The following is a 27,274-nucleotide window of genomic DNA, read 5'->3' as shown; positions in this document are numbered from 1 at the left end:
TTATGTACTTAAAGGGCTCTGACTTGCAATGTTTAGGGAGTTCCTTTAAGCTAGGAAGAAAAGTCAAGGCTAAGAATCGTCGCCTAAAGGAACGGAATGAGTTTCTCCCTTAAATAAATTATACTCTCCTGGGCAAGTAAAGACTTTACAAGCCACCTTCCAAACCGCCTCTCAATTCCCCCAAAATTCTCTATTTTAGAAGTGGTCCCTTACCAACTCTGTACCACAACAGGAGCTCTTGCGTAGCCCAACTCCTCCCTCTCAAGGACCGGGGGAGCCCATGCCCAGCCCACTATGGGGACTATACTTGCTTACTTATCCAGCTACTTCTAGGCAGGCCGTGAAGAACTAACGGTCTCAAACCGTCATGCTCCAGACTCGACTCGCAGCAAGACGTGGGCGGCTGCGGGGATTCGGCGCCGAGCGTGCCCCGCGGCTCTGGGGGGCTGGCCCACAATCCCTCGCGAGAGCGAGGGCGGGAAAGGTGAGGGGGCCTAGCAAGGGGGACAGACGGCAAGAAGACCCAAGACCCTGGAATCCTATTACGGGAATGGAGAGTATTCTTTATACGACTGTTCTGTACCCCAAACCGGTAACATGCCAGTGTCTGTGGGCTTAGCTCCCATTCGGGGAGATCATTCCTACTAACAACCCTGAGGCCTCCACCCAACAGGTCAGGGTGGAGGTGAGGAAATGTGGTAAGACCCACTGGGCCTGGCTTTGCATCCTGCGGTCTCCATCCATCTTTTTATTGTCAGGATGCACGTCTGATGGGCAAACTTTAAATGGGATTTGGAAGAATCACGATGGAAACGGGGCAACATATGTAAGAGAGACCAGACTTCCGCACAGCCGCAGAGCCGGAGTCACAAAGCCCAAGGCCGCGTGCAGCCACGCCGCGGACCCCTCCCTTCCGCCTTACGTCTGACGTCACGCGGCGCGGCGGGTGCGCGTGCGCGGGCTTGGCTGCTTCTGCGTCTGCGCAACTGCGAGCGTAGGTGTTCGGCCTTGAAATGCAGCGGGATTTAGTGAGTTTGCCGCTATCCCCAGCGGTGCGGGTGAAGCTGGTGGCTGCAGGTTTCCAGACTGCTGAGGAACTCCTAGAGGTGAAACCCTCCGAGCTCAGCAAAGGTAACGGACTCCCATTACAAGCTGGGGCACTCTGGCCGCTGTCGGGGCCGCCTCCATCCCCGTTCCCGCCCAGATTCTGGCGCCGCCCACCGCCGCGTTTACACCGTGAAACAGCTCCTTGACTCCACTTAAGTGTGGTTTGAATGGTTAGAACTGTGGTCTTGGAAACATTCAGCAGTTGCTTTCTCTACCAGTGCCTGCTGAAGCCTCTGAGAATTATCTCATTTATACTCAAAAGAACCCTTTTAACGTGGATTATTATGTTTAATATATAGATGAAGGAACTGATGCTTGGGATGCTAAGTAACTTTTCATTATGAGTGGGCTAGGAAGTTGTGGAGGCAGGATTGAAATCCAGACAGGCTGTCTAATTTTCGCTGTTACAAAATCCAAGGGGCAGGGATTAAATTTAAGAAATGCACGATTCGTAAATTTAAGAAATTCGTGATAGGATGAGATAAATTAAGAGTGACAAAGGGAGTAGACTCCCCAGAACCTGGAGAAAGCAGTAGAAAGAAGACATCGCTTCTCTTAATGTAATTCACTGAAAAAAACCCCAAAACTCACATTCCAGAACACTGTAGATTATATGTTGGTGGGAACCACTTCCTTCTGAGGTACACAATAATGAAGCTGTCTGCAGTCACTCTCACTGTGCACATTACACTACAGTATGCCCAGAACTGTGTTATTAAGATAGATAACATTGCCCTTAACGATGGAAAATAAGATTTCAACTCTCCACTCAAGAACAAATGTTGTAGACCCAATGTTAACTATTTGTCTTAAGTCTTATGCCAAAGACTGTATCCCCCAAAGTTTGATGGGCTCATTTTCTTTCAACAGGTTGGTTTTACAAAAAAGAAATGAGAGAATCTAAATGATAATAGTAGCTAACAATTATTAAGCATTTTGGATGGGCTTAGTGTTCTACCAAGGTTTTTATGTGTGTTGTTTCATTCCCATTTTGTAGAAGAAAAGTCTGAGGCATAAAGAAGTAACTTGCCCATGCATAGTAACTACATAGTAAGTGGTGCAGTCAGGAATGACAAACCTAAGTAATCAGACGAGTTAAGGCTCTTAAATTGGATGGAATTTTCATTTCCTTAGCACCATTAATGTCTTTTGTTAGCACCAAATTTATAGTTCATATCCTTACCCAATCAAGCACTGATATATGAAACTCATAAGTGATATCCTCTCCATTATTTCTTCCATAAGCAGCTTGTTGTAATTTCCATTTCACTTCTTAGGCCATGTTGTCAGGAATGAAATTGTATAGTTGAGGAAGCATAAGTGTATTGTTTAAGCTATTGGTGCATCAAATAATTTTTCTTATTAAATAGTTTGCAGTGATCCATGAATTTTTCATTCCAATGTTTTCATGAATAATACATGCACATGCGCTTCTTAAATCTGCATCTTGTTTTAGGCAGTTAAAGAGGCCATTTTCATTCTTTTCTAAAAAATAATTTGTATACCTTATGAGAGCAAGTTTATTATGGCTTCATAAGACCAAAAGAGATAGTAAAAGACCAAAGAGATAGTAAAAGGACCAAAAGGAAAAAAAAAGGACATTTTCATTTCTACCTTCTGAGATAGATACTCTTGTAGGTACTCAGAAATGCTTTAGAGGTTTAGGTTTTTGAATTCTGTTTCTGAGGTAATAGATAAATCTTTTAAGTATGTGAGGACTAAGAAAACATAGATAAATGCCTTTATTAACTTGAAAAATTAAATAGTTAATCGAATGTTACATTTTTATGTTTCTCTACTCTTGGCATCATTCTTGTTATTTAAAAATTAAAATTAATGAAGACAACTCAATAACATATGACTTTTAAATTTCTAAAATCAGATGTTTTTGTTTCTGTTTCTTATTTTCAGAAGTTGGGATATCTAAAGAGGAAGCCTTAGAAACTCTGCAAATTATAAGAAGAGAATGTCTCACAAATAAAGCAAGTTATGCTGGTACAGCTGAGTCAGGCAAGAAGTGTACAGCACTGGAACTTCTTGAGCAGGAGCATACGCAGAGTTTCATAATTACCTTCTGTTCAGCACTAGATAATATTCTTGGGGGTGGCATACCCTTAACCAAAACAACAGAAATTTGTGGTGCACCAGGTGTTGGAAAAACACAATTATGGTAAAATAAAATGTTCCCCTCTTACATTTATGTAAGTAACAGAGTATTGTGTTGTGGGTATACAGTTAGGAGACCAAAAAAGGCATGTATGTGCTCTTAATTTTGTGTGTATGTATGTGTGCATCAAACAAATCAACACTTGCCTTACGTCAGCACCCCATCTTGATAAATTGATACAATTATTTTGATATTAAAAAGTGTTTCTTTTGCAACAGTATAGTGTGGTCAGTGGGGTCAACAAGCAGTCTTTTGCAACAGTATAGTGTGGTCAGTGGGGTCAACAAGCAGTCTTTGATATTAAAAAGTGTTTCTTTTGCAACAGTATAGTGTGGTCAGTGGGGTCAACAAGCAGTGGGGTCAACAAGCAATCTTTGTTATAGAATTAATTCCTGAGAATATATTTGAAAGCCAAATGTTTGAAAGTAGATTTTTGTATAATAAGAAAGGGTTGCATTCCCAGAAGCCTAAAAACCACTAAAGAGTCCTTAATTGTGGTTTTATAGGCACACCCTCCCCCTAATCCATTCATCAATTGATTCACATATGTTTGGAGCCGTGGAGAGTCAACCATCTCTGTTACCTTGCAGAGTATATTTATACCTATAAAATATTTAGTGGTATCTAATGGGTTGTGATCTGGAGTTTGAAAAACACTGCCTTAGATGATCATGATAATGATTTGGTCATTTCAGTTCTTTCTCTTGACAGTATGCAGTTGGCAGTAGATGTGCAGATACCAGAATGTTTTGGAGGAGTGGAAGGTGAAGCAGTTTTTATTGATACAGAGGGGAGTTTTATGGTTGATAGAGTGGTAGACCTTGCTAATGCCTGCATTCAGCACCTGCAGCTTATAGCAGGAACACATATGGGAGAAGGTAAGTTAGTAAGTGCTCTTTTTTCTATATAATAAAAGTAATTTTCATTTGTATCCATCTCAAGCAAGAGACCATTTGGAATGTGAAGCTTAACGACTTGGCCGTGTACTAGTATTAAACTCTCATACTTCTCTTACAAATTGAGAAATGCCACACCTGGGCTGGCCTTTTCTTCCCCTTTTATGGCCCTCGCTTTTTACTGCAGGAGCTCTGGGACAAAACCTGTATTTCAATGTATGACTTCAAATCATCATGCTATGGCCTGCCAGGTGTTAGCTAATGCTACTGGAAACCTTACTGTAAATATTAAATGTTGTGTCAATGCATTCAGTGTATATTGACTTTCATACTGGTTTTTCCAAAAACCAAGTGTGGCCTTGAAAAATCATGTCTGGAAATGTTTGGAAAATTAGGCTGATTGACCTTATGTGGCTCTGAGTAGTATGTAATTGACTTCACGACTATGTTAATTGTATTGTTAAAAGTGTTGGGAAGTTTTTCTGCGCTTATTGTGTGGAAATAAAGTGTTAGATTAAAAAAGTTTTTTTTAAGGTAATTTGTTTTCAAGTTCTTGTCCTTCAATTACTCATAAAATTAAATGGTTTCTGGTTTGACTGTTTTCTTTTGCTTTATTGTATTTTATTTTTCGGATGTGCAGTCCTTATTCTTTTCTCTAGAAATGTTAAAAAACATAATGCTTTTCCTAAGATGTTTGTATTCCCTTTAAATGAATATAATCAGCTGAATATTTTTATTTTCATTGTAGTACTAGGTGTCCTTTTTAACCAGTGACCAGTATATCTATTGAAAGTCCTGCAAGCTATCCATGTCACAGGTGTAATTTGTAATAGAGTCTTAAGATCTTGTAAATATTGTGGATGTAGCACTGCAATATAGTTTTTAATGATTGGTGTGTGATTAAGCTGTTGTTTTTTGGTTAAAAATGAACTGGTTAAATGTATATTTGTAAGAGGCAATATTTTCTGAAATTTAATTTCTTGGTTTTTCTTTCAGCGTTAAAACTTAAGTACGTTTTTAAATGCAATGATTTTTAACTTGTTTTTCTCTGAAATATGTCCAGAACCAATCTGGTTATTTTTAAAAAAACAAATCTAAGGAGAGAATTTTATTTTATATCATTGTTTCTACTTAAATATCAAATCATACTATGGCATTTAAGGGAAAAATATGCTTCTTTTCAACATTTTTCCTTTTAACTTTTAATTTGGAGTCTTATGAAAAAAACAAGAAAGAAATTCCATTGTGTTATTTCTATTCAGTGGAAGCCAATAACTAGAAATATGAAAAGATAGACATTAAAACTCTAGTTGTGTATGTGTCTAAACAATTTCTCGATAGTCTAGTATGTAAGGAAACAGTGGAAAAGGTGAAAATAAGAGGTCAGGAATTATGAAATGATAGTTTGTGAGATGACAGGTAAAACTATTTTAAAGTTGTTTTGTTGTTTATTTCAGAGCACCCAAAAGCTTTGCAGGATTTCACTGTTGAAAATATTCTTTCCCATATTTATTATTTTCGTTGTCGTGACTACACAGAACTACTGGCACAAGTTTATCTGCTTCCAGACTTCCTTTCAGAACACTCAAAGGTATGGCTCAATCTTCATCAGGTTGAGGAGGCTCTCTTTTATTCCTAATTAGTTGGTTGTTTTTATCATGAAAGGTGTTGGGTTTTGTCAAATGCTTTTTCTGAATCAATTGAGACGATTATGTGGCTTTTTTCACCCCTCATTCTATTAATCTGGTGTGTTTCATTGATTGATTTTCATATTAAACCACCTTTGCATTCCTAGGATAAATCCTGCTTGATCATGATATATAATCCTTTTAATATACTACAAGATTCAGTTTCCTAGTATTTTATTGAGGATTTTTGCATCTGTAATTGGTCTGTGGTTTTCTTTGCTGGTGATGTCTTTGTCTGGCTTTGGTATCAGTGTAATATTGGCTTCGTAAAATGAGTTAGGAAGTTCCCTTCTCTACTTTTCAGAATACTTTGAGAAGAATTGGTGTAAATTCTTTAAACATTTTATAGAATTTACTGCTGAAGCCATCTGGTCCTGATTTTTTCTTTGTTGAAAGGCTTTTGATTACTGATCCAATCTCTTGTTATAAATCTATTCAGATTTTCTGTGTCTTCAGTCAGTTTTGGTAGTTTGTGTCTTTCAATGAGTTTGTCCATTTCATCTAGGTTATCTAATTTTTTGGCATACAAATGTTCATTATATTCTCTTTGTTTTTTATTTCTATAAGGTTGGTAGTAATGTCCCTACTTTCATTCCTGACTGGAGTGATTTGCACCTTCTCTCTTTCTTAGTCACTTTAGTTAAAGGCTTGTCAATTTTGTTGATCTTTTCAAAGAATCAACTTTTTTTCTTTTTCCTTTTTTTAAAAATCTCACTCTTTTTTAAAAAACTAATTAATTAATTTATTTTATTTTTGGCTGCGTTGGGTCTTCATAGCTGCGCACGGGTTTTCTCTAGTTATGGCGAGCAGGGGCTACTCTTCCTTGCGGTGCATGGGCTTCTCATTGCGATGGCTTCTCTTGCTGCGGAGCACGGGCTCTAGGCACGTGGGCTTCAGTAGTTGTGGCATGCAGGCTCAGTAGTTGTGGCGCACAGGCTTAGTTGCTCCACGGCATGTGGGATCTTCCCAGACTAGGGCTTGAACCTGTGTCCCCTGAACTGGCAGTCGGATTCTTAACCACTGCACCACCAGGGAAGTCCCTCAAAGAATCAACTTTTGATTTCAGTGATTTTTCCAATTGTTTGTCTCTTGTCTATTTTGATTATTTCCACTTTAATTTTCATTACTTTCTTCTACTTTATTTGGAATTAGTTTGCTCTTCTTTTTCTGGTTCTTTAAAGTAGAATTTTAGGATATTGGTTTGAGATCTTTATTTATTTTTTTTTAAATATTTATTTATTTATTTGCTGCACCATGTGGCTTGTGGAATCTTAGTTCCCCAACCAGGGATTGAATCCAGGCCCTTGGCAATGAGAGTGTGCAGTCCTAACTGCTGGACTGCAGGGAAATTCCCTCTTTTTTTTAATATAGTTGTTTAGAGCTATACATTTTCCTCTGAGCACTGCTTTTACTGTATCCCATAAATTTTGGTATATTATTTTTTAATATTCATTTATCTTTAAGTACATTCTAATTTCCATTTTGAGTTTGACTCATTGTTTATTTAAGAGTGTGTTGTTTGATTTCCACATATTTGTGAATTTTTCAAATGTCCTTTTGTTGGTTTCTAATTTTATTCCATTCTGGTCAGAGAAGATAACTTTATATGATTCCATCTTTATAAATTTGAGACTTACTTTGTGACCTAACATCTGGTCTATGCAGGAGGACGTTCCATGTGCACTTGAGAAGAATGTGTAGTCTGCTGTTGAGTGGAGTGTTGTATGTATATATCTGCTAATTCTAGTTGATTTATAGTGTTGTTAAGTCTTTTCTTTCCTTGTTTATCTTTTGTCCAGTTATACCCATCATTGAATATGGGCTGTTTGAAATTGCCAATTATTACTGTAGAACTGTCTTGTTTCTTGCTTTGATTTTTTTTTTTTTTTTAATAAATTTATTCATTTATTTATTTATTTTTGGCTGTGTTGGGTCTTCGTTTCCATGCGAGGGCTTTCTCCAGCTGCAGCGAGCGGGGGCACTCCTCATCGCGGCGCGCGGGCCTCTCACCATCGCGGCCTCTCCCATTGCGGAGCGCAGGCTCCAGATGCGCAGGCTCAGTAGTTGTGGCTCACGGGCTTAGTGGCTCCGCGGCATGTGGGATCCTCCCAGACCAGGGCTCGAACCCGTGTCCCCCGCATTGGCAGGCAGACTCTCAACCACGGCGCCACCAGGGAAGCCCCTCTTTGATGTTTTAAAAAATTTTATTTTTTAAAATTATTAATTAATTAATTTTTGGCTGCGTTGGGTCTTTGCTGCACGCGGGCTTTCTCTAGTTGCAGCAAGCGGGGGCTACTCTTCATTGAGGTGCGTGGGCTTCTCATTGCAGTGGCTTCTCTTGTTGAGGAGCATGGGCTCTAGGCACGCGGGCTTCAGTAGTTTTGGCTCGCGGGCTCTAGAGTGCAGGCTCAGTAGATGTGGCACACAGGTTTAGTTGCTCCAAGGCATGTGGGATCTTCCCCGACCAGAGTTCGAACCCATGTCCCCTGCATTGGCAGGCGGATTCTTAACCACTGTGCCACCAGGGAAGTCCTCTTCCTTTAATTTTATCAGTTTTTGCTTTATATATTTTAGGGCTCTGTTGTTAGGTCTCTATATATTTATAACTGTTATATTTTCTTTTTGTTTTTTTTGGCTTTCAGGATCTTAGTTCCCTGACCAGGAATTGAACCCAGGCCACGGCAGTGAAAGCACCGAGTCCTAACCACTGCACTGCCAGGGAATTCCCTATAATTGTTATATCTTCTTAATGGACTGACCCTTTTATTATTATACAATGTCCTTCTTTGTCTCTTGTAACAATATTTGTCTTAAAGTCTCTTTTGTCTGGCCACTCCAGCTCTCTTTGGTTACTGTTTGCAGGGACTATCTTTTTCCATCCTTTCACACCTAACTTACATGTATCTTTGGACTTAAAGTGAGTTTCTTGTAGAAAGCCTACAAGTTGGGTCATTTTTTAAATCCATTCTGCCAATCTCTGCCTTTTAATTGGAGAGTTTAATTCATTTACGTTTAACATGCTTGCTCATAGGGAGGTACTTCTGCCATTTTGCTATTTTTTTTTTCCTATATGTTTTATACCTTATTTCTCAATTTCTCCATTACTGCCTTTTTTTTATTAGATAGTTATTTTCTAGTATACCATTTTGATTTCCTTGTTTCTTTTACTATATATTTTTTAGTTATTAGTTGCCCTGGGGATTACAATTAACATCTTAATTCATAGCAGTATAGTTTGAACTAATACCTATTTAGGTTCAACAATATACAAAAACCTTGCTGCTATATGGCTACTTTTAACCCTCTTTATGTTGTTATTGTCACACATTATGTCTTTATACGTTGTGTGCCGATTACCATAGATTTTTAGTTATTTTATACAGTTATCTTTTAAAGCATATCAGAAAATAAGGTGTTACAAACTAAAGATACATTAATGCTGACTTTTTAGGTTTATCTATATAGTTACATTTACTGCTGTTTATTTCTGTGTGTGGATTTGAGTTACTCTACTGTCCACTGTCTTTTCATTTCAGCCTGAAGGGCTCTTTTTAGCATTTCTTGTACAATAGGTCTACTAGTGATGAACTTTGTTTTTATTTATCTGGGAGTCTCTTAATTGCTGCTTCATTTTTGAGTAATACTTTTGCTAGATATGCAATTCTTTTTTTTTTTTTTTTTTTTTAATGCTATTCTTGTCTGCTTACATTCTTTTTATGTATGTATGTATGTATGGCTGTGTTGGGTCTTCGTTTCTGTGCGAGGGCTTTCTCTAGTTGTGGCAAGCGGGGGCCACTCTTCATCGCGGTGCGCGGGCCTCTCACTGTCGCGGCCTCTCTTGTTGCGGAGCACAGGCTCCAGACGCGCAGGCTCAGTAGTTGTGGCTCACGGGCCGAGTTGCTCCGCGGCATGTGGGATCTTCCCAGACCAGGGCTCGAACCCACGTCCCCTGAATTGGCAGGCAGACTCTCAACCACTGCGCCACCAGGGAAGCCCGATATGCAATTCTTGGTTGTCAGTTTTTTCCTTTCAGCAATTTGAATATGTCATCCCACCGCCTTCTGGCCTTTGAGAACCACTGAATAAGTATATCTATGATCTGAGTCTTCCTATCTCTCCATTGGTATGCTGGTAAATGTTTAATAACTGACTTTCCAGGAAAAGAATATATGCACATATATACATACATAAGCTTATTATAAAGTTGCTTATATAAAGGATGTATAGCACACAATTTGCAAGTAAATAAAATGTACAGTATTCTTTATTGTAAATTCTGTATAACCAGTTGAGTCTTACAGAAAGCTTTTGTTGATTTGATTTTTTATTGAGGTTAAATTCACATAATAAAATTCAGCATTTTAAAGTGGGCAATTCAGTGCAGTTCGTACATTCACAATGTTGTACAACTACTACCTGTATCTAGTTCCAAAATGTTTTTGTCACCTTAAGAGGAAACTTGTACCCATTAAGGAGTTGCTCCCTATTCCTCCCTCCCTACAAAGCCCCTGGCAACCACCAATCTGTTTTTGTCTCTATGGTTTTACCTACTCTGGATATTGCATATGAATGGAATCATATGATATGTGACTTTTATTGTCTGTTTTTTTCCACTTAGCATTAACATGTTCAATGTTCATCCACTTTGTAGCATGTGTCAGACTTCGTTCCTTTCTATGGCTGAGTAATAGTCTGTTGATGGACATTCAGACTGATTCCATCTCTTGATTTTTGTGAATTGTGCTGCTATGAAATGTGTATACATGTATTTGTTTTCGTACCAATTTTTAATGCTTTTGGGTATATACCTAGGAGCAAAATTGCTATATCATATGGTAATTCTATGTTTAACTTTTTGAGTTAAAAACTGTTTTTCACAGTTGCTGAACCATTTTACATTCCCACCACCAATGTATGAGGTTTTCATCGATTTGAATTTTGCTAAACTTATTTATCCATATCTGACCTATGCCATTCTTTGGCAAAATTAAGCTACCAATAAGCACTTGATGGCTGTCCAATTCAGCAAAGAAGTTGCTCCCATCACTGATGAACAGGTACTGTTTTAACATAAACGCTGGTTGATATTTTTGCTTACGTTAACAAGCATGATGAAAGTGAAACAACAGAGGTGTATTTTTTTGCTGAATTGATTAGCTTCCTGTGTTATTGTTGTTGTTGAGGAATTTGATGAATTTTTACCATTTCTTTTTTCCTTTTTTTCTTCCCCAACCTCCTAATTTATCCCTCTCCTCCCACCTTTCCCCTTTGGTAACCATAAGTTTGTTTTCTAAGTCTGTGAGTCTGTTTCTGTTTTGTAAATAAGTTTGTTTGTATCATTTTTTAGATTTCACATATAAGTGATACCATATGATATTTGTCTTTCTCTGTCTGGCTTACTTCACTCAGTATGGTAATCTCTAGGTCTAGTCATGTTGCTGCAAATGGCATTATTTGATTCTTTTTTATGGTTGAGTAATATTCCATTGTATATATGTACCACATCTTTATCCATTCATCTGTTGATGGACATTTAGGTCGCTTCCATGTCCTGGTTATTGTAAATACTGCTCCAATGAACATTTGGTGCATGTAAATGTCTTTTCGAATTTTGGTTTTCTCCAGATTTATGCCCAGGAGTGCAATTGCTGGATCATATGGTAGCTCTATTTTTAGTTTTTTGAGGAACCTCCCTATTGTCTCCATAGTGCCTGTAACAATTTACATTCCCACCAACAGTGTAGGAGTGTTCCCTTTTCTCCACACCCTCTCCAGCATTTATTGTTTGTAGATTTTTTGATGATGGCCATTCTGACTGGTGTGAGATGGTACCTCACTGTAGTTTTGATTTGCATTTCTCTAATAATTAGCTATGTTGAGCATCTTTTCATGTGTTTGTTGGCCATCTGTATGACTTCTTTGGAGAAATGTCTGTTTAGGTCTTCTGCCCATTTTTGGATTGGGTTGTTTGTTTTTTTGATATTGAGCTGCATGAGCTGCTTGTAAATTGTGGAGATTAATCTCTTGTCTGTTGCTTCGTTTGCAAATATTTTCTCCCATTCTGAGGGTTGTCTTTTTGTCTTGTTTACGGTTTACTTTGCTGTGCAAAAGCTTTTAAGTTTCATTAGGTCCCATTTGTTTATTTTTGTTCTTATTTTCGTTACTCTAGGAGGTGGGTCAAAAAAGATCTTGCTGCGATTTATGTCAAAGAGTGTTCTGCCTATGTTTTCCTCTAAGAGTTTGATAGTGTCTGGCCTTACATTTAGGTCTTTAATCCATTTTGAGTTTATTTTTGTGTATGGTGTTCATTCTTTTTCATGTAGCTGTCCAGTTTTCCCAGCACCACTTACTGAAGAGACTGTCTTTTCTCCATTGTACATTCTTGCCTCCTTCGTCATAGATTAGGTGACCATATGTGTGTGGATTTATCTCTGGGCTGTCTATCCTGTTTCATATTGATCTGTTTCTGTTTTTGTGCCAGTACCATACTGTTTTGATTACTGTAGCTTTATAGTAGAGCCTGAAGTTAGGGAGCCTGATTCCTCCAGCTCCGTTTTTCTTTCTCAAGATTGCTTTGGATATTTGGGGTCTTTTGTGTTTCCATATAAATTAAAAATTTTTTTGTTCTAGATCTGTGAAAAATGCCATTAGTAATTTGATAGGGATTGCATTGAATCTGTAGATTACCTTAGGTAGTGTAGTCATTTTGACAATGTTGATTCTCCCAATTTAAGCACATGGTATATCTTTCCATCTGTTTGTGTCATCTTTGATTTCTTTCATTAGTGTCTTACAGTTTTTAGAGTACTGTTTTTGCCTCCTTAAGTAGGTTTATTCTTAGGTATTTTATTCTTTTTGATGCAGTGGTAAATGGGATTGTTTCCTTAATTTCTCTTTCTGATCTTTTGTTGTTAGTGTATAGAAATGCAACAGATTTCTGTGTGTTAATTATGTATCCTGCAACTTTACCAAATTCATTGATGAGCTCTAGTTACCATTTATTTCTGGTTATAAATTATTTTCTGGGGAATTCTCTGGTGGTCCAGTAGTTAGGGCTCTGTGCTCTCACTGCCAAGGGCCTGAGTTCAATCCCTGGTCAGGGAACTAAAACCCCACAAGCCATGTGGTGTGGCCATAAATAAATAAATAAATAAATAAATTTCTGTATTTTCCTCAAAATATGGACCATAAGGTTGACTATTACAGAATTTTCTTGCATTTTGTTTACATCAGGATTTTTCCCTAAGAGGTAAAAGAGACCAGAAATCTAGGTGACTGGTTGTGACAGGAAGTACGTTCTTAAGTGCTTCTAACAATTTTTATGTTCTTATATTCTTTCTTTATGGGGTCTTTATTGAGCCTTATTTTGTGAAAATGGAAAATATGGTTATTTTGCTGACATTACAGTATTTTGATACATCCTCAGTTTTTTCATATTTCTACACTGAACAATTTATCTGTGATATGGGAAAGACCTCATATCTCTAATAAACCACTGTTAGTGTCAGTGAATAGTAAGAAAACAAGGAATATCAAATGGAGTCATCCCATGGTCCATTTACCCAAAATTTCTTCTTTGTTAGTTGCACCAAGGAAAGAACTGCTGGCAGAAGGGAATTACACTACACAAAATGTTTCTGAAACATAAAGAGTTTAAAACTCTCTTGGATTCCTAATTTTTATTTTAAAAAATTCACGTTGTAGGGAATTCCCTTCCAGTGGTTAGGACTCTGCACTTCACTGCAGTGGGCATGAGTTTGATCCCTGGTCGGGGAGCTAAGTTTCCTACAAGCCACAGGGCACGACCAAAATAAAAATTCATGCTGGTAAATTTTTTTTTTAAAGATTTTTCTTCATGTGGGCCATTTTTATTTTATTTTATTTTATTTATTTATTTAAATGGTTCTTTTCTCATTTTTTAAAAGATTTTTATTATTTATGGCTGCGTTGAGTCTTCAATGCTGCACGCGGGCTTTCTCTAGTTGCGGCGAGCGGGGGCTACTCTTCATTGCGGTGTGTGGGCTTCTCGTTGCAGTGGCTTCTCTTGTTGCGGAGTGCAGGCTCTAGATGCGCAGGCTTCAGTAGTTGTGGCAGGTGGGCTCAGTAGTTGTGGCTCTGGGTCTCTAGAGCACAGGCTCAGGAGTTGTGGCGCACGGGCTTAGTTGCTCCGCGGCATGTGGGATCTTCCCAGACCAGGGCTCGAACCCGTGTCCCCTGCATTGGCAGGCAGATTTTTAACCACTGCACCACCAGGGAAGTCCCTGATATGTACCACTTTTAAAGTCTTTATTGAATTTGTTTCAACATTGCTTCTGTTTTATATTTTGGTTTTTTGGCTGCGAGGCATATGGGATCTTAGCTTCCCGACCAGGGATCGAACCTGCACCCCCTGCACTGGAAGGTGAAGTCTTAACTACTGGACTGCAAGGGAAGTCCCACGTTGGTGACTTTTTAATTTCAGCTTTTATGAGTTGAATGACAGTGCTTGGTTTTTGGTTTTTGTTTGTTTGTTTGACAATGCTTGTTTTTTTCTACCCACCCACTCAAACTCTGTACTTCATCGACTTTCTGTCATTCGGTATAATCTGCCTTTTGAGAGACCAAGGAAACTCATCAGAGCATATGCAGGAGCTTGCTCCCTAAACTTGGAGAAAAGTGATGAGTGTGACAGTTACCACTTAACAGAACGTCCAGATCTTTGTAATTCAGCCACTTTCAGTAAAATCTGTACTGTGGAGAGGAAAACAGCCTATTTCTATTCTTCTATTATAGGTTAGGCTGTATAGCTCCTCTGGTTTGAGCAGAGAGGTCCTTGGATGCCCTAGGTATTTGGGACTCCTTGCAAATACCCTAGGACCAAAACTTGCAATTATATAGTGTTTTCCCATGGAGTATTTTTCTTCTTTTGATTTGAGTTAATGATCATTCCTAGTTATTGGATTCATTTTCCAAAAGTAGAAGCATATTTCCTCAATTTTTTGTGTAGTTCACAATGTAATGGATACAGACACAACACTTCAAAAAAATTTTATTGAAGTATTGGTGATTTATAATGTGTTGTTAATTTCTGCGGTACAGCAAAGTGATGCTTCCCTCCTTCACCCCCCTCCCCCTTGGCAACCACAAGTCTGTTCTCTACAGACACAACACATTTTTAAGGTCAATCTGATCATGACATTTTTTCCCATCGCTTTATTAAAAGTCTAGACAACCAGCAAAACAAATCAAGTCCTGATCTGTAGCTGATTTGCTTGCTGATTTCCATGTAGAAAATACTCCTATCATGGCTGATTTCATGTATGATGTCATTGGACATGGAGTAGAGAAGAAACAATGCACATCATTATGTAATGTTTCCACCATAAAGGTAAAATAGACGTAAATAACCTTAAAATCATAGATAATAGTAAAATGTAGTAGGAATGAGTTTTAAGTATTATCCACATTTTAATATATATATAGTTTAATTTTACTAATGACTGTATTTAATGATGGATTTGTAAAATTTCTAAAGATTTAGCAAAATTTGGCTCAGAACCTTGTAGGATTTGGCCTCAGCACACCACTGATTCTTTCTGATGTAATTTCCTACCGTTCCCCCTCACTACTTTTTTTCTGACCCTTTAAACATGCCAAACTTGTTTGTGTCTTAGGGCCTTTGCCCTTCCTCATCCTTATACGTGGGTTGTCTTTCCCTCCTAGAGGTTCTTATCCAGGACTCAGTTCTGTTGAGTCCTTATGGATGCCTTCCTTACATCTAGTCTAAGTTAGCTTCCCTCTACCCCTTCACCTACTTATTCTTTGTCATTTCACCCAGTTTTAGTTTCTTTTTTGCTCCTATCATCATCAGAAATTATCTTATTCAGAGCTTCTGAGTTGGTGAACCCATTGGGGTGCTAGGAGAATGGCTCTCGGAGAGAACATGGAAGCTCCGTGTCCCTTCCCCATACCTTCTGTATGCATCTCTTCCATCTGGCTGTTCCTGAGTTATATCCTTCTTTTTTTTTTTTTTTTTTAATTGAAGTGTAGTTGATTTACAATGTTGTGTTAGTTTCTGGTGTACAGCAAAGTGATTTGGTTATACATATATACACATATTCTTTTTCATATTTTTTTCCATTGTACTTTATCACAGGCTATTGAATATAGTTCCCTGTTCTATACAATAGGACCTTGTTGTTTTATCTATTTTATATATAGTAGTTTGTACTTGCTAATCCCAAACTCCTAATTTATCCCTCCCCCATCCCCTTTCCTCTTTAGTAACCATAAGTTTGTTTTCTATGTCTGTGAGTCTGTTTCTGTATTGTAAATAAGTTCACTTGTGTCATATTTTAGATTCCACAGGTAAGTGATATCATATGTATTTGTGTTTCTCTTTCTGACTTACTTCACTTAGTATGATAATCTGTAGGTCCATCCATGTTGCTGCACACGGCATTATTTCATTCGTCTTTATGGCTGAGTAGTATTCCATTGTGTATATATACCACAGCTTCTTTATCCCTTCATCTGTTGGTGGACATTTAGGTTGCTTCCGTGTCTTGGCTACTGTGAATAGTGCTGCTATGAACATTGGGGTGCATGTATCTTTTGAATTATAGTTTTCTCCAGATATATGCCCAGGAGTGGGATAGCTGGATCCTATGGCACTGAGTTATATCCTTTTATAATAAACTTGTAATTCATTGAGTAAAAAAAAAAAAGAAATTATCTTATTCATATATTTGTTTGCACATTAATTGTCCCTTACTTCACTAGAACATAAGCTCCAAGAGAACAGGGATCTTATTTCTTGTTCCCCAATGCCTGGAACAGTGACTAGCATATAGTAGGTGTCAATAAATATTTGTTGAATGAAGGAATGACTAAAAGATATAAAAATGTCTTACTAAGACAGTGCTTCACAAAAGCTTGTTCTTTAGCTTAGTCCTTATTAAGTAGAAAAAATATATATAATCTTATAGTATTTTGTTTGTTTACATTTAGATTAGTTTCCATATTCTGTTCTTGGATCTTAGGTTATATATTACACTAACTTCACCATAGGAGCCATTATTTAGATCAGATTAGAAATGAAACTGTCATGAAAATGTTCATCATCTGTAAGTGAACTTTCTTGATTAGAATTCAAGACAAACCTGCCTCTTCCTGAACTCTATATTATGACAGATTCTGTAATGGTTAGTTGCCCTATAGTATGTTTTAGATCAAGAAGAAAAAGTATATCAAAAATTAGGCTTTTGAAAAAGGTTTTATAATTTAATATTTGAGCATTTGTTTTTTTTCCAACATAAAAAGAATCCTGAAGGTAAAATTGACATTTAATTGAAAAATTGGTTTTGCTAAGATTTCAAAAGTGCTTTTCATCAGTACACCTCTGTAAATACTGGGTGTAGTGGCAAATTGCAAGAAAATTGTAATTGCCCCTTTTTCTTTTGTTGAATTACTTTTTTAAGATGATAAATTATCAAACCAGAGTACATTTTAACTTTTGGTGACTAGTGCAGAAAGCATTGAACAGATTTATACCTGACCAAAATGAAGCCTTTGGAGAGTTGGAAATATAACCCTGGATTTTAAGGTTTTTTGTTTTTTTTTTTCTGTGATGGACTCTGCTTTTTGGTTGCCATTTATTATTTTATTTTAAATACCAAACCTAATATCATTATCTCTTCTTTATTTAGGTTCGATTAGTGATAGTGGACGGTATTGCCTTTCCTTTTCGTCATGACCTAGATGACCTATCCCTTCGTACTCGATTACTAAATGGCCTAGCGCAGCAAATGATCAGCCTTGCAAATAACCACAGATTAGCTGTGAGTATTACTACTAAAGGGAGTTTTATTATAAAGTCAAGTTTATATAAAATGTTAAAGTCTAAGGAATTCCCTGGCAGTCTAGTGGTTAGGATTTCATGCTTCCACTGTAGGGGGCACAGATTGGATCCCTGGTCAGGGAACTAAGATCCCGCATGCCACGCAGCATGGCCAAAAATAAATAAATAAAAGTAAAAAAATAAAATGTTAAAGTCTAGAAATAGCAAAAATAGAATTTGCTTGACTAAAAGCAAATAATATAGATATACAGTTCTGAATGTAGTTTTGTTTTGGTTTGGTTTCTATAAAAAATATTAAATCCAGTCATAAGTGTTGTATATCAGTTTTCCTGGCAAATAAAAAGCATAATCAAGATGCCATATTATAAAAATGGACTTTGATAAAGAAATGCCATCTTTGATAATTGCATTGTTTTCTTTGTAACATACTTGATGTTTTTCAGGTAAGCTCTTCCAACATCCCCATTTTTCTTTTACTCTTGAGTCTTTGATTATTACATAGTGTATAATCACAGACTCAGACGGATAGAAAAATTACATAGTGTAAACAACCTAGATGTTTAGAGGTGGAGCTAACGCTTCTAGATTTGTAGTGTGAGGAGAGACGTAAAGATAAGTTCAGAAGTAAAGAGATAAAAGGAGTAAGGTAGGGGATTTCCTGGTGGTCAAGTGGTTAGGACTCTGCACTTCCACTGCAGTGGGTGCGAATTCGATTCCTGGTCGGGGAACTGAGATCCTGCATGCTGTGTGTTGTGGCCAACAAAAAACCAAAAATAAAAACAAACAAAAAAAAGGAGTGAGGTAAAAACTTTTTTTTATTGCCTGTTTTCACTTCCCTCTTTGCAACCTCATCCTACCACTGACGCAAATATACACACTTGTCTGGGAGGGAGATGGGAGAAGATCAAACTGCTTACCTTGATTTTCTTGTCTTTACCCCCAATTAGAGTCCTTTGCACAAGGCTGTAATACATCATTTGTAAATAACTCCTCACTAAAATCATTTCAAAACATATATTTTTTCTTTTGAGTTTTTAGAATTTTTTTGCCATATGCTGAAAACATAGTGTCCTGTCTTTGAATTATTTCTTGGCATTAATTTGTAATTTAGCATTCTGTTAATATCAGTGAAGAGTCCCCAGTAGGGGGCACTCAAGGTTAATGGGTTGCATAGTTCCTTAGGTTTTTGTTTTTTAACAGAAATAGCTTCATCTTTTCTGATTAAAAAAGTAATCTAGGGAGTTCCCTGGTGGTCTAGTGGTTAGGATTCCAGGCTTTCACTGCCATGGCCTGGGTTCAATCCCTGATTGGGGAACTGATATCCTGCAAGCTATGCTGCACGGTGCAGCCAAAAAAAGAAAAAAGTAAACAACAACATGGAATACTATGCAGTGTTTAAGAGTAATGTAAATATACATGCACTAACATGGAAGAAGATATATCCAGATATATGAGTAAATGAAAAAATTCAACTTACATAATAATATATTTAGTGTGATCCCAATTTTTGAAGAAAACAGAAGTTATATATGTGCATTTATATTTATACATATGAAGAAAAAGATCTGAAAGGACCAAAACATTTACAGTAGCTACTTCTACAGGTAGGACTTTGTGGGTTGAGTGCATACTTTCTCCTCTTAGTTTATAAATTCTTCTTTACTTGATTTTTAATTTCCCAGTTAGCATCTATAGAAGCATGTATGACCTTTGCTAATAAGTACATTTTACAATTTTAAGTTATATTTGCTTGATGTAAAAAAAGTTTTAAGCAATCGAAAGTGTAGGAAGTAAGCAATTATATTATCTATTACCCAGAGATGATTATTGTTGAGTTTGTTGTATATATTTTTCCAAACTTATTCTATGCAAACATAAACATATTTTTTAAGTGAAATCATATTAAAATCAAGCAAAGCAGTTTTTTGTTTTTCACTTAATATACTATGAATCTCTTCCCATACATACTACTTTATAAATGTATCTTACCTTAACATCTGTATAGTATTCTACTGTATGGTTGTGGCATAGTTTTTTAACCACCTCTCTCTCTATTGATTGTCTTTAAAGTTGGCTCCAGTGTTTCACCATGTAAAACACCATGTAAAACACTGGAGTCAACAACTTGATATATGCTTCTTTGTCCGTGTGTCCAGTTATTTCTGAAAGTATTAAGCCAGTGAGATATCTCTATTTTTAAATCTTTTGTAATATATTATCAAATTGCCCTCAGAAAGCGGATTCCAAAGTATATTCTCTACAACAATGAATGGGAATCCTTTCTTTTTTTTTTTTTCTTAGTTCAGTGGGGAAAAGATAAAATTTTATTTGTTGATTTGAATAGTATAAAGAACTCCCATATAACCTTTCCCAAGGTTTGCTTTTTCATTCTTATTCTCTCTCCCCACTCTCTTTCTATACATACACAAACACACACAGAGTTTATGTATATATTTTTCTGAACACTTTGAAAAGAGTTGCATATATCATATCCTTTTATCTGATAATATTCAGTGTGTATTTCCTAAGAACAAGAATATTCTCGTATGTGTCCACAGTATAGTTATCAAATGTAGGAAATTTAATATTGATACAGCACTTTAATATATAATCCATATTCCTGTTCTGTCAATTATCCCAATGATGTCCTTCACAGCAAATTTTTCCCGTTCTTTTTGCCAACTGGAATCGCATATTGCCTTTAGATGTTGTATCTCTTTAGTTGCCTTTCTTTGTTTTTGTTTTTTTTTTTTAATTTTACTTATTTATTTATGGCTGTGTTGGGTCTTCATTTCTGTGCGAGGGCTCTCTCTAGTTGTGGCAAGCGGGGGCCACTCTTCATCGCGGTGCGCGGGCCCCTCACCATCGCGGCCTCTCCTGTTGCGGAGCACAGGCTCCAGACGCGCAGGCTCAGCAATTGTGGCTCACGGGCCCAGTTGCTCCGCGGCATGTGGGATCCTCCCAGACCAGGGCTCGAACCCGTGTCCCCTGCATCGGCAGGCAGACTCTAAACCACTGTGCCACCAGGGAAGCCCCCTTTCTTTGTTTTTGTGACATTGCTGTATTTTGAAGAATGGAAGCCAGTGATTTTAGAGATTATCTCTTAATTTTGGGTTTCTGTGGGGACTTCCCTGGCCGTCCAGTGGTTAAGACTCTATGCTCCCAATGCAGGGGCACGGGTTCAATCCCTGGTCGGGGAACTAAGATCCCACATGCCACATGGCGTGGCAAAAAAAAAAAAGTTACAATTTTGGGTTTCTGTGATGTTTCCTCTTGATTAGATTCCAATTATACTTTTTTTCTAAAATAGAAGATAGACTTTTTTTTGAGATATTTTGATTTACAATATTATATTAGTTTCATGTGTATAACATGCATGAGAATTCTTGTTTTCCCACTTCTTTACCAACTTTGAGTCTTTTAAGTCTTTGCAGACTGATATGGAGAGAGTCCTTTTAGAGATGCATTTATTTGATTATTATCAGAAAAAAATTTAACAGCTCTATTAGATATAATTAACATAGCATAAAATTAACCCTTTTAAAGCATAGTTCAGTGCTATTTAGTATATTTGCAGAGTTGTGCAACCATCACAGCTATCTAATTTTAGAACATTTCCATCACCCCAAAAAGAACTCCCTTACCCATTAACCATCATTCCCCATTGCACCCTCCCTTCAGCCACTAACAACCACTAGTCTGCTTTCTGTCTCTATGGATTTGTCTTTTTGGATATTTTATATAAATAGAATCATACAATATGTAGTCTTTTATGTCTGGCTTCTTTCACTTAGCATAGTGTGTTCAAGATTCATCCATGTTGCGGCATGTATCCATATCCTTTTTATGTCTGAATGATTTTGCATTTTATTGATAGACCACATTTTGTTTATTCATCCGTTGAAGGACATTTGGGCAGCGGAAGTATTTTTAAAGCAGTGAAGTTTATAATTTTAAAATGATTATTACTTCACTATTTTTTTTTTAATTAATTAATTTATTTTTGACTGCGTTGGGTCTTCGTTGCTGCGCGCGGACTTTCTCTAGTTGCGTTGCTGTGCGTGGGCTTCTCATTGTGGTGGCTTCTCCCATTGTGGAGCACCGGCTCTAGGCGTGTGGGCTCAGTAGTTGTGGTGCACTGGCCTAGTTGCTCCGTGGCATGTGGGATCTTCCCAGACCAGGGCTCGAACTCGTGTCCCCTGCATTGGCATGCAGATTCTTAACCACTGCGCCACCAGGGATGTCCCACTTCACTATTTTAAGACCCATTCTTTTTAATTTTTTTTGGCCGTGCTGCGCAGCTTGTGGGATCTCAATTCCCCGACCAGGGATTGAACCCCAGGCCATGGCAGTGAAAGCCCATAATCCTATCCACTAGTCCACTAGGGAACTCCCAAGACTCATTCTTTAGGAGCTTGGAGTAATCACACAGTAATTTTCATTTATGTCATGGTAAACCCAACATTTTTGCAGAAATACTGTTAATTATAAGTATATGCTAACAATGCAAATTCTGATTTTGGGATGTTGAACAACTGGTAAGCCAGTATGTCTATTTACAATTTCCTCAAGATGTGTAATGGATAATGTGTAAGATGTGTATGTAATATTCTCTAAACCAATGCTGTCTGGTATAACTTTCTGCAAAGAAGAAAATGCTCAGGACTTCCCTGGTGGCACAGTGGTTTAGAATCCACCTGCCAATGCAGGGGACACGGGTTTGATCCCTGGCCTGAGAAGATCCCACATGTCGCGGAGCAACTAAGCCTGTGCGCCACAACTACTGAGCCCACGCGCCGCAACTACTGAAGCCTGCGCACCTAGAGCCTGTGCTCTGCAACAAGAGAAGCCACCACAATGAGAAGCCCGCCTACTGCAATGAGTAGCCCCCGCTCGCCGCAACTAGAGAAAGCCTGAGTGCAGCAACAAAGACCCAACGCAGCCAAAAAAAAAAAAAAAAGATGAAAATGCTCAGTCTGATACAGTAGTTCCATGGGTGTTGAGCACTTGAAATGTGGCTAATGCTTCAGAGGAAGTGAATTTCTAGTTTTAATTAATTTAGTTTTAAAAAGCTATATATGGCTCATGGCTGCAGAATTGAATAGTGCACCTTTAACCAAAAAGTGTTGGTGTAAGTAAATATCCCAGTTGCTAAAGATTAAACACTTGATAGTGTGTAAAGAGTATTATTCAACATGTTGTGGATGCCAGTAAGAAATATATTTTAGTGAATTACCAATTTAAATTCCTGCTTAGCTTGTTCTAAGATACCTGGAATAAGGTAAAACATGGGAAAACCACTATGGCACTTAAGGGGAGAGGAACTAGGAGGAAGTGCTGTCATCCAGTTTGTGCCTGACTGAGTTCTAGATGGATCACAGATTTCTCCTTCGTAGATAAACAAAAACTTTAGGGTGTTGACCACTGTGGTGGGAACAGCCAATCAGCCTTTTCTTTTCAGTTTTCTTAAGAAATAGATGACTTTTTTAGAGTAGGTATCTTTTCTCATTGCTTTTCTTAGAAGTTCTTTATCAGTTTCAGCTTGGAGTAGTATCTGTCTTATTTCTGGAGGGAAGATCTGTATTGGAACAATATTTAAAATAACCATTTCTGGAGAATTTTGGATGAGAAGGTGCCAGATAATCTGACTTTTACTGTATTAAGTTAGCCTTAAACACTTTCTTTTTCTCTACTCTAAAATTACTATCTTTGGGGACTTCCCTGGTGGTCCAGTGGTTAAGACTCCATGCTTCCACTGCAGGGGGCACGGATTCGATCCCTGGTTGAGGAACTAAGATCCTGCATGCCATGCAGTGCGGCCAAAGAATAAGTAAATAAAATAAAATTACTGTCTTTCTAAACATGGAATCTTTTCTATAGGCCACTATTTAATCCAAGAGAATTAGCAATATTTTTAGCCTTGAGGGCATCTGTGAGTAAGGCAACACCTATATCTCTATTACCAGCAGACTAGCGTAGTCATAATTTTTGGGTCAGTTGATCTGTTACTGGGTTTTATTTTTTCCCAGTTCTTCTAATTATACTGTGCTCTCTTTATGATTTTAGATCTCTTCTCATAATTCTTTGCCTCAGTTTTTTTTTTCTTTTCTGTAAAATCGTAAATGGTAATACTGTCTCTCCCCTAAAAGTATAAACATTGAGTTATTTATTAAGGATTTTATATTCCTTTGAATAAATGTATTCTAGAGAGGCAACAGTGGTAAAGAACACAGACTCCCATGTTTCCTGTGCTCCTAGTTATGAAGTTTTTACACATGGTCTCTTTAGACCTTTATGTATTATCTACTATATATTTTTTTTTTTTTTAATTTATTTATTTATTTATTTATTTTTGGCTGTGTTGGGTCTTCGTTTCTGTGCGAGGGCTTTCTCCAGTTGCGGCGAGCGGGGGCCACTCCTCATCGCGGTGCGTGGGCCTCTCACTATCGCGGCCTCTCTTGTTGCGGAGCACAGGCTCCAGACACGCAGGCTCAGTAGTTGTGGCTCACGGGCGTAGCTGCTCCGCGGCATGTGGGATCCTCCCGGACCCGGGCACGAACCCATGTCCCCTGCATTGGCAGGCGGATTCCTAACCACTGCGCCACCAGGGAAGCCCTCTACTATATTTTTTTTCTTCCATCATCACAATAAGAACTTCTTTGTTCTAGTCTGTTAAAAAATGTTTTATATTCAGTAGAATCATGTATTCAGATAATTTTACTCATTTTTATGGGTAATATCTAAAAAATATATCAGAAAAGTTTTCATTACCTACATATACCTTTCTTTAAATTAGATTATATTCAGAATACTAAAATCACGTGACTATTTACTTGATAAATTTGGGAGGAGACTCACCTAATTTTCTCACATTTTGCTTTTGTAGGTAATTTTAACCAATCAGATGACAACAAAGATTGATAAAAATCAGGGCTTGCTGGTTCCTGCACTGGGTAGGCAATTAATCAAATAAACATTTTTAGTTAAATACATTTTTTTCTACCTCTTTCATTTGATGCTTGTTGAGTCCTGTAAGCTCCATGAAAGTAGAGAAGACTGTCTTATTCACTGATAAATCTTAGCGTGGAGCACAATACCTTTAGATACTGACTCATCCTTTCAGATGTTTAACATTTATTGAGCATCTACTCTCTGGCAACTCTTGTGTCAGGCACTTAGCATATAAATATTCATAAGATGACTCCCTCAGAAAGCGCACAGTCTTAGGCAGGAGGAGTGGTGAATCCATTTAAATACAAATCAAACTGTAATGAATAGGCTTATGACTCTTTCTAACCTTACTCGTGGCTTTGTTAGACCACAGTGCTTCAAGGTTTATGTATACTAAAATCTTTAAGAATATTCTGTCAGAGCTTTTGCTTTTCTTCTGGTGGTCTGAAATACGTTAGTAAGCCTGATGATAAGGAAGATTGACAAACATGTTGACTCAAACTATAAAGTTTTCTAAAAGCAAATAGAGGATAGTGAGAATGATCTGCAGTATTTTCACAGATAGGTGAAAATCTATTAATCTCAGGATGTTACCCGTGTACCAGGTTTTTTGAAACCAAATATACTTTCGTTATGTTAAATTAAGTAAAGTAAACTGTATTTGGTCAGAAGCATTCTGAGAGACTTATAACTTAGTCAGTTACCATGTTCTTTTTCCCTCAGGGGAAAGTTGGGGGCATGCTGCTACAATACGACTAATCTTTCATTGGGACCAGAAGCAAAGGTCTGTATAGAAATAAGTTAATAATTCTGAGTATTGGATTAATTACACTGAACATTTATCAGTTTCTTAGAGCTAGTCCAGTGGATGAGATCTACAGTGCCCCATGAACTAAAGCTTTTGTTGCCTTCATTACCTAGAGCAAACATAGAAACATGTTGTTATACTGCACATTTAACTACCTAGGAAACTCTTTGGAATATTTAAATGATGGGGTGCTCCTGAAATGAGTAGGTGGCCAAAGAATGCTACCTTCTAAAGCTCTTTGAAATCAAGTACCATTTATTAACCATGCAGAGGGAGGTAGGTACTCTGTGTTCCTGGAAGGGATTGAAAGAAGAGTAAAATCAGGACAAAAGGAAAACTTTTGAGGTTAGCTTTAGGACTAATTTATGTGGAAAATAGGATGGTTTTTCTTAGTTTGTTAATATATTTCCTATATGAAATTGTGTCTGTTTTTGTTTTCTTTTATATTTTCCTGTCCTACTTTTATTATCCAGTTACTTACTTGCCTTTCACAAGTATTGTTCTTTAAAATAAAACTGTGGCAGCATGGAACCTTTGTTTTTAAAGCTGCTGAGCAAGTGAACAAACCACCTTTCATTTTTTTAAAATAGGCAGTTGAAAGCCGTGGAGTCTTTTATTCTATACTTCTAGAAATGTCAGATTTTTGCCAACATCTCTGCTTTGAAGTTAATTGGTATAACCTAGATAACTTGGTTTGGAAATACTCCAATAAAATGGGGAAATTGAGACAGCATGTGGGCAAAAATGGAAAAAAGGATTGCTTAAATACATATTGGGTCTGGTCAGAGATACTATCTATTTCTTTTTCTGCATTTCTTCATTCTTGTACAAAGTGAAAAAAATCAAGCCTGACCAAGTTAGGTTTTACTGACCCTGAGCTCATAGCTGACCCTATTATATTTGTATACATCTTTTATAACTAGTTTATGCAGTTTGTGTCTCTTTTAAAGCTGACATTTCCAAAGACCTCAGGTAACTTTTTTTCCGCATAATACATAGTGCTTTACATTCAACTCCCATCCCCCCAATTCTGTAAATAAGTCATTGTGTACTGGATTCACAAAAGCAGTTCTTTTCTCAGCAACAAACCCTATTGTAAAGATTTGGCAGCAGTTCTCCAGAAGAGAGTCTTTTGAACATATCGCTTATATTTTCCCAGATTTAGGTTTCTGTAAAGCACATCCCACTATTTAAATGTTATTAGAAGTTCCCCTTGAGCTAGTATACAGTAGTAGTCTTCCACTATTATTCTAGTATTACACACTCACTAATAGAATACATCTAAGAAGTGAGAAAAATAATAGGAGCAGAGAAAGATGTTTCTTTCATCTTTTTATGCATTCGTCAGAAGGAGAAGTTTGCTGCCTTTGTCAAATTCTAGAAGTTAGCATTGGTTAGGCACCCATGAGATCAGAAAATCATGCTCACTTTCTTAAGAGTTAACCATTTTATGACTTCAGCTTCTTACTAATCCTTCCCAAGAAATTAGACAGTGGCGTAGAACACTGACATTGAATAGATAGATTTAGGGGAAATGTGCTGTTCTATGAATTTTTACCTGTATCCCATACTATCATTTTAATAAGTGCTTGCTTGTGCTAGGTATTTAACTGGGTACCTTATATACAACATTTCATATAATCCCTTCAGTAACTCTTTTAAAAAAATTTTAATATAGTTGATATACACTATTATGGAAGTTACAGGTGTACAGTATAGTGATTCACAATTTTTAAAGGTTATGCTCCATTTATAGTTATTATAAAATATTGGCCATATTTGCTGTGTTGTACAGTGTATCCTTGTAGCTTATTTTAT

General features: G+C 37.3%; 2 protein-coding genes across 8 annotated transcripts in view; one reads left to right on the top strand and one right to left on the bottom strand.

Moving 5' to 3' along the window:
• TEX14 (testis expressed 14, intercellular bridge forming factor) overlaps nt 1-27,274 on the bottom strand; it is a 174,196-nt gene that overhangs the window by 110,626 nt on the left and 36,296 nt on the right. The window lies entirely within an intron of this gene.
• The window catches only part of RAD51C (RAD51 paralog C), a 32,736-nt gene continuing 6,436 nt past the window's right edge, over nt 975-27,274 (top strand). For 3 of the 7 annotated variants that reach the window (XM_061175176.1, XM_061175173.1, XM_061175174.1), the window contains exons 1-7: nt 975-1,131; nt 3,019-3,277; nt 3,986-4,152; nt 5,607-5,761; nt 17,546-17,677; nt 24,584-24,650; nt 25,372-25,432. In XM_061175176.1, the coding sequence (XP_061031159.1) occupies nt 1,014-1,131; nt 3,019-3,277; nt 3,986-4,152; nt 5,607-5,761; nt 17,546-17,677; nt 24,584-24,650; nt 25,372-25,432 (959 nt within the window). In that variant the 5' untranslated portion in view covers nt 975-1,013. The remainder of the gene's footprint in view (nt 1,132-3,018; nt 3,278-3,985; nt 4,153-5,606; nt 5,762-17,545; nt 17,678-24,583; nt 24,651-25,371; nt 25,433-27,274) is intronic. The other 4 variants (XM_061175178.1, XM_061175175.1, XM_061175177.1 and 1 more) reach the window with 3 other exon arrangements.

Source organism: Eubalaena glacialis, chromosome 19 (assembly GCF_028564815.1).
Source record: "Eubalaena glacialis isolate mEubGla1 chromosome 19, mEubGla1.1.hap2.+ XY, whole genome shotgun sequence".
In the NCBI taxonomy this organism is placed as follows: Eukaryota; Metazoa; Chordata; class Mammalia; order Artiodactyla; family Balaenidae; genus Eubalaena; species Eubalaena glacialis.
Note: the sequence above shows the minus strand (reverse complement) of the source record. Positions and strands in the feature narration are given on the sequence as shown.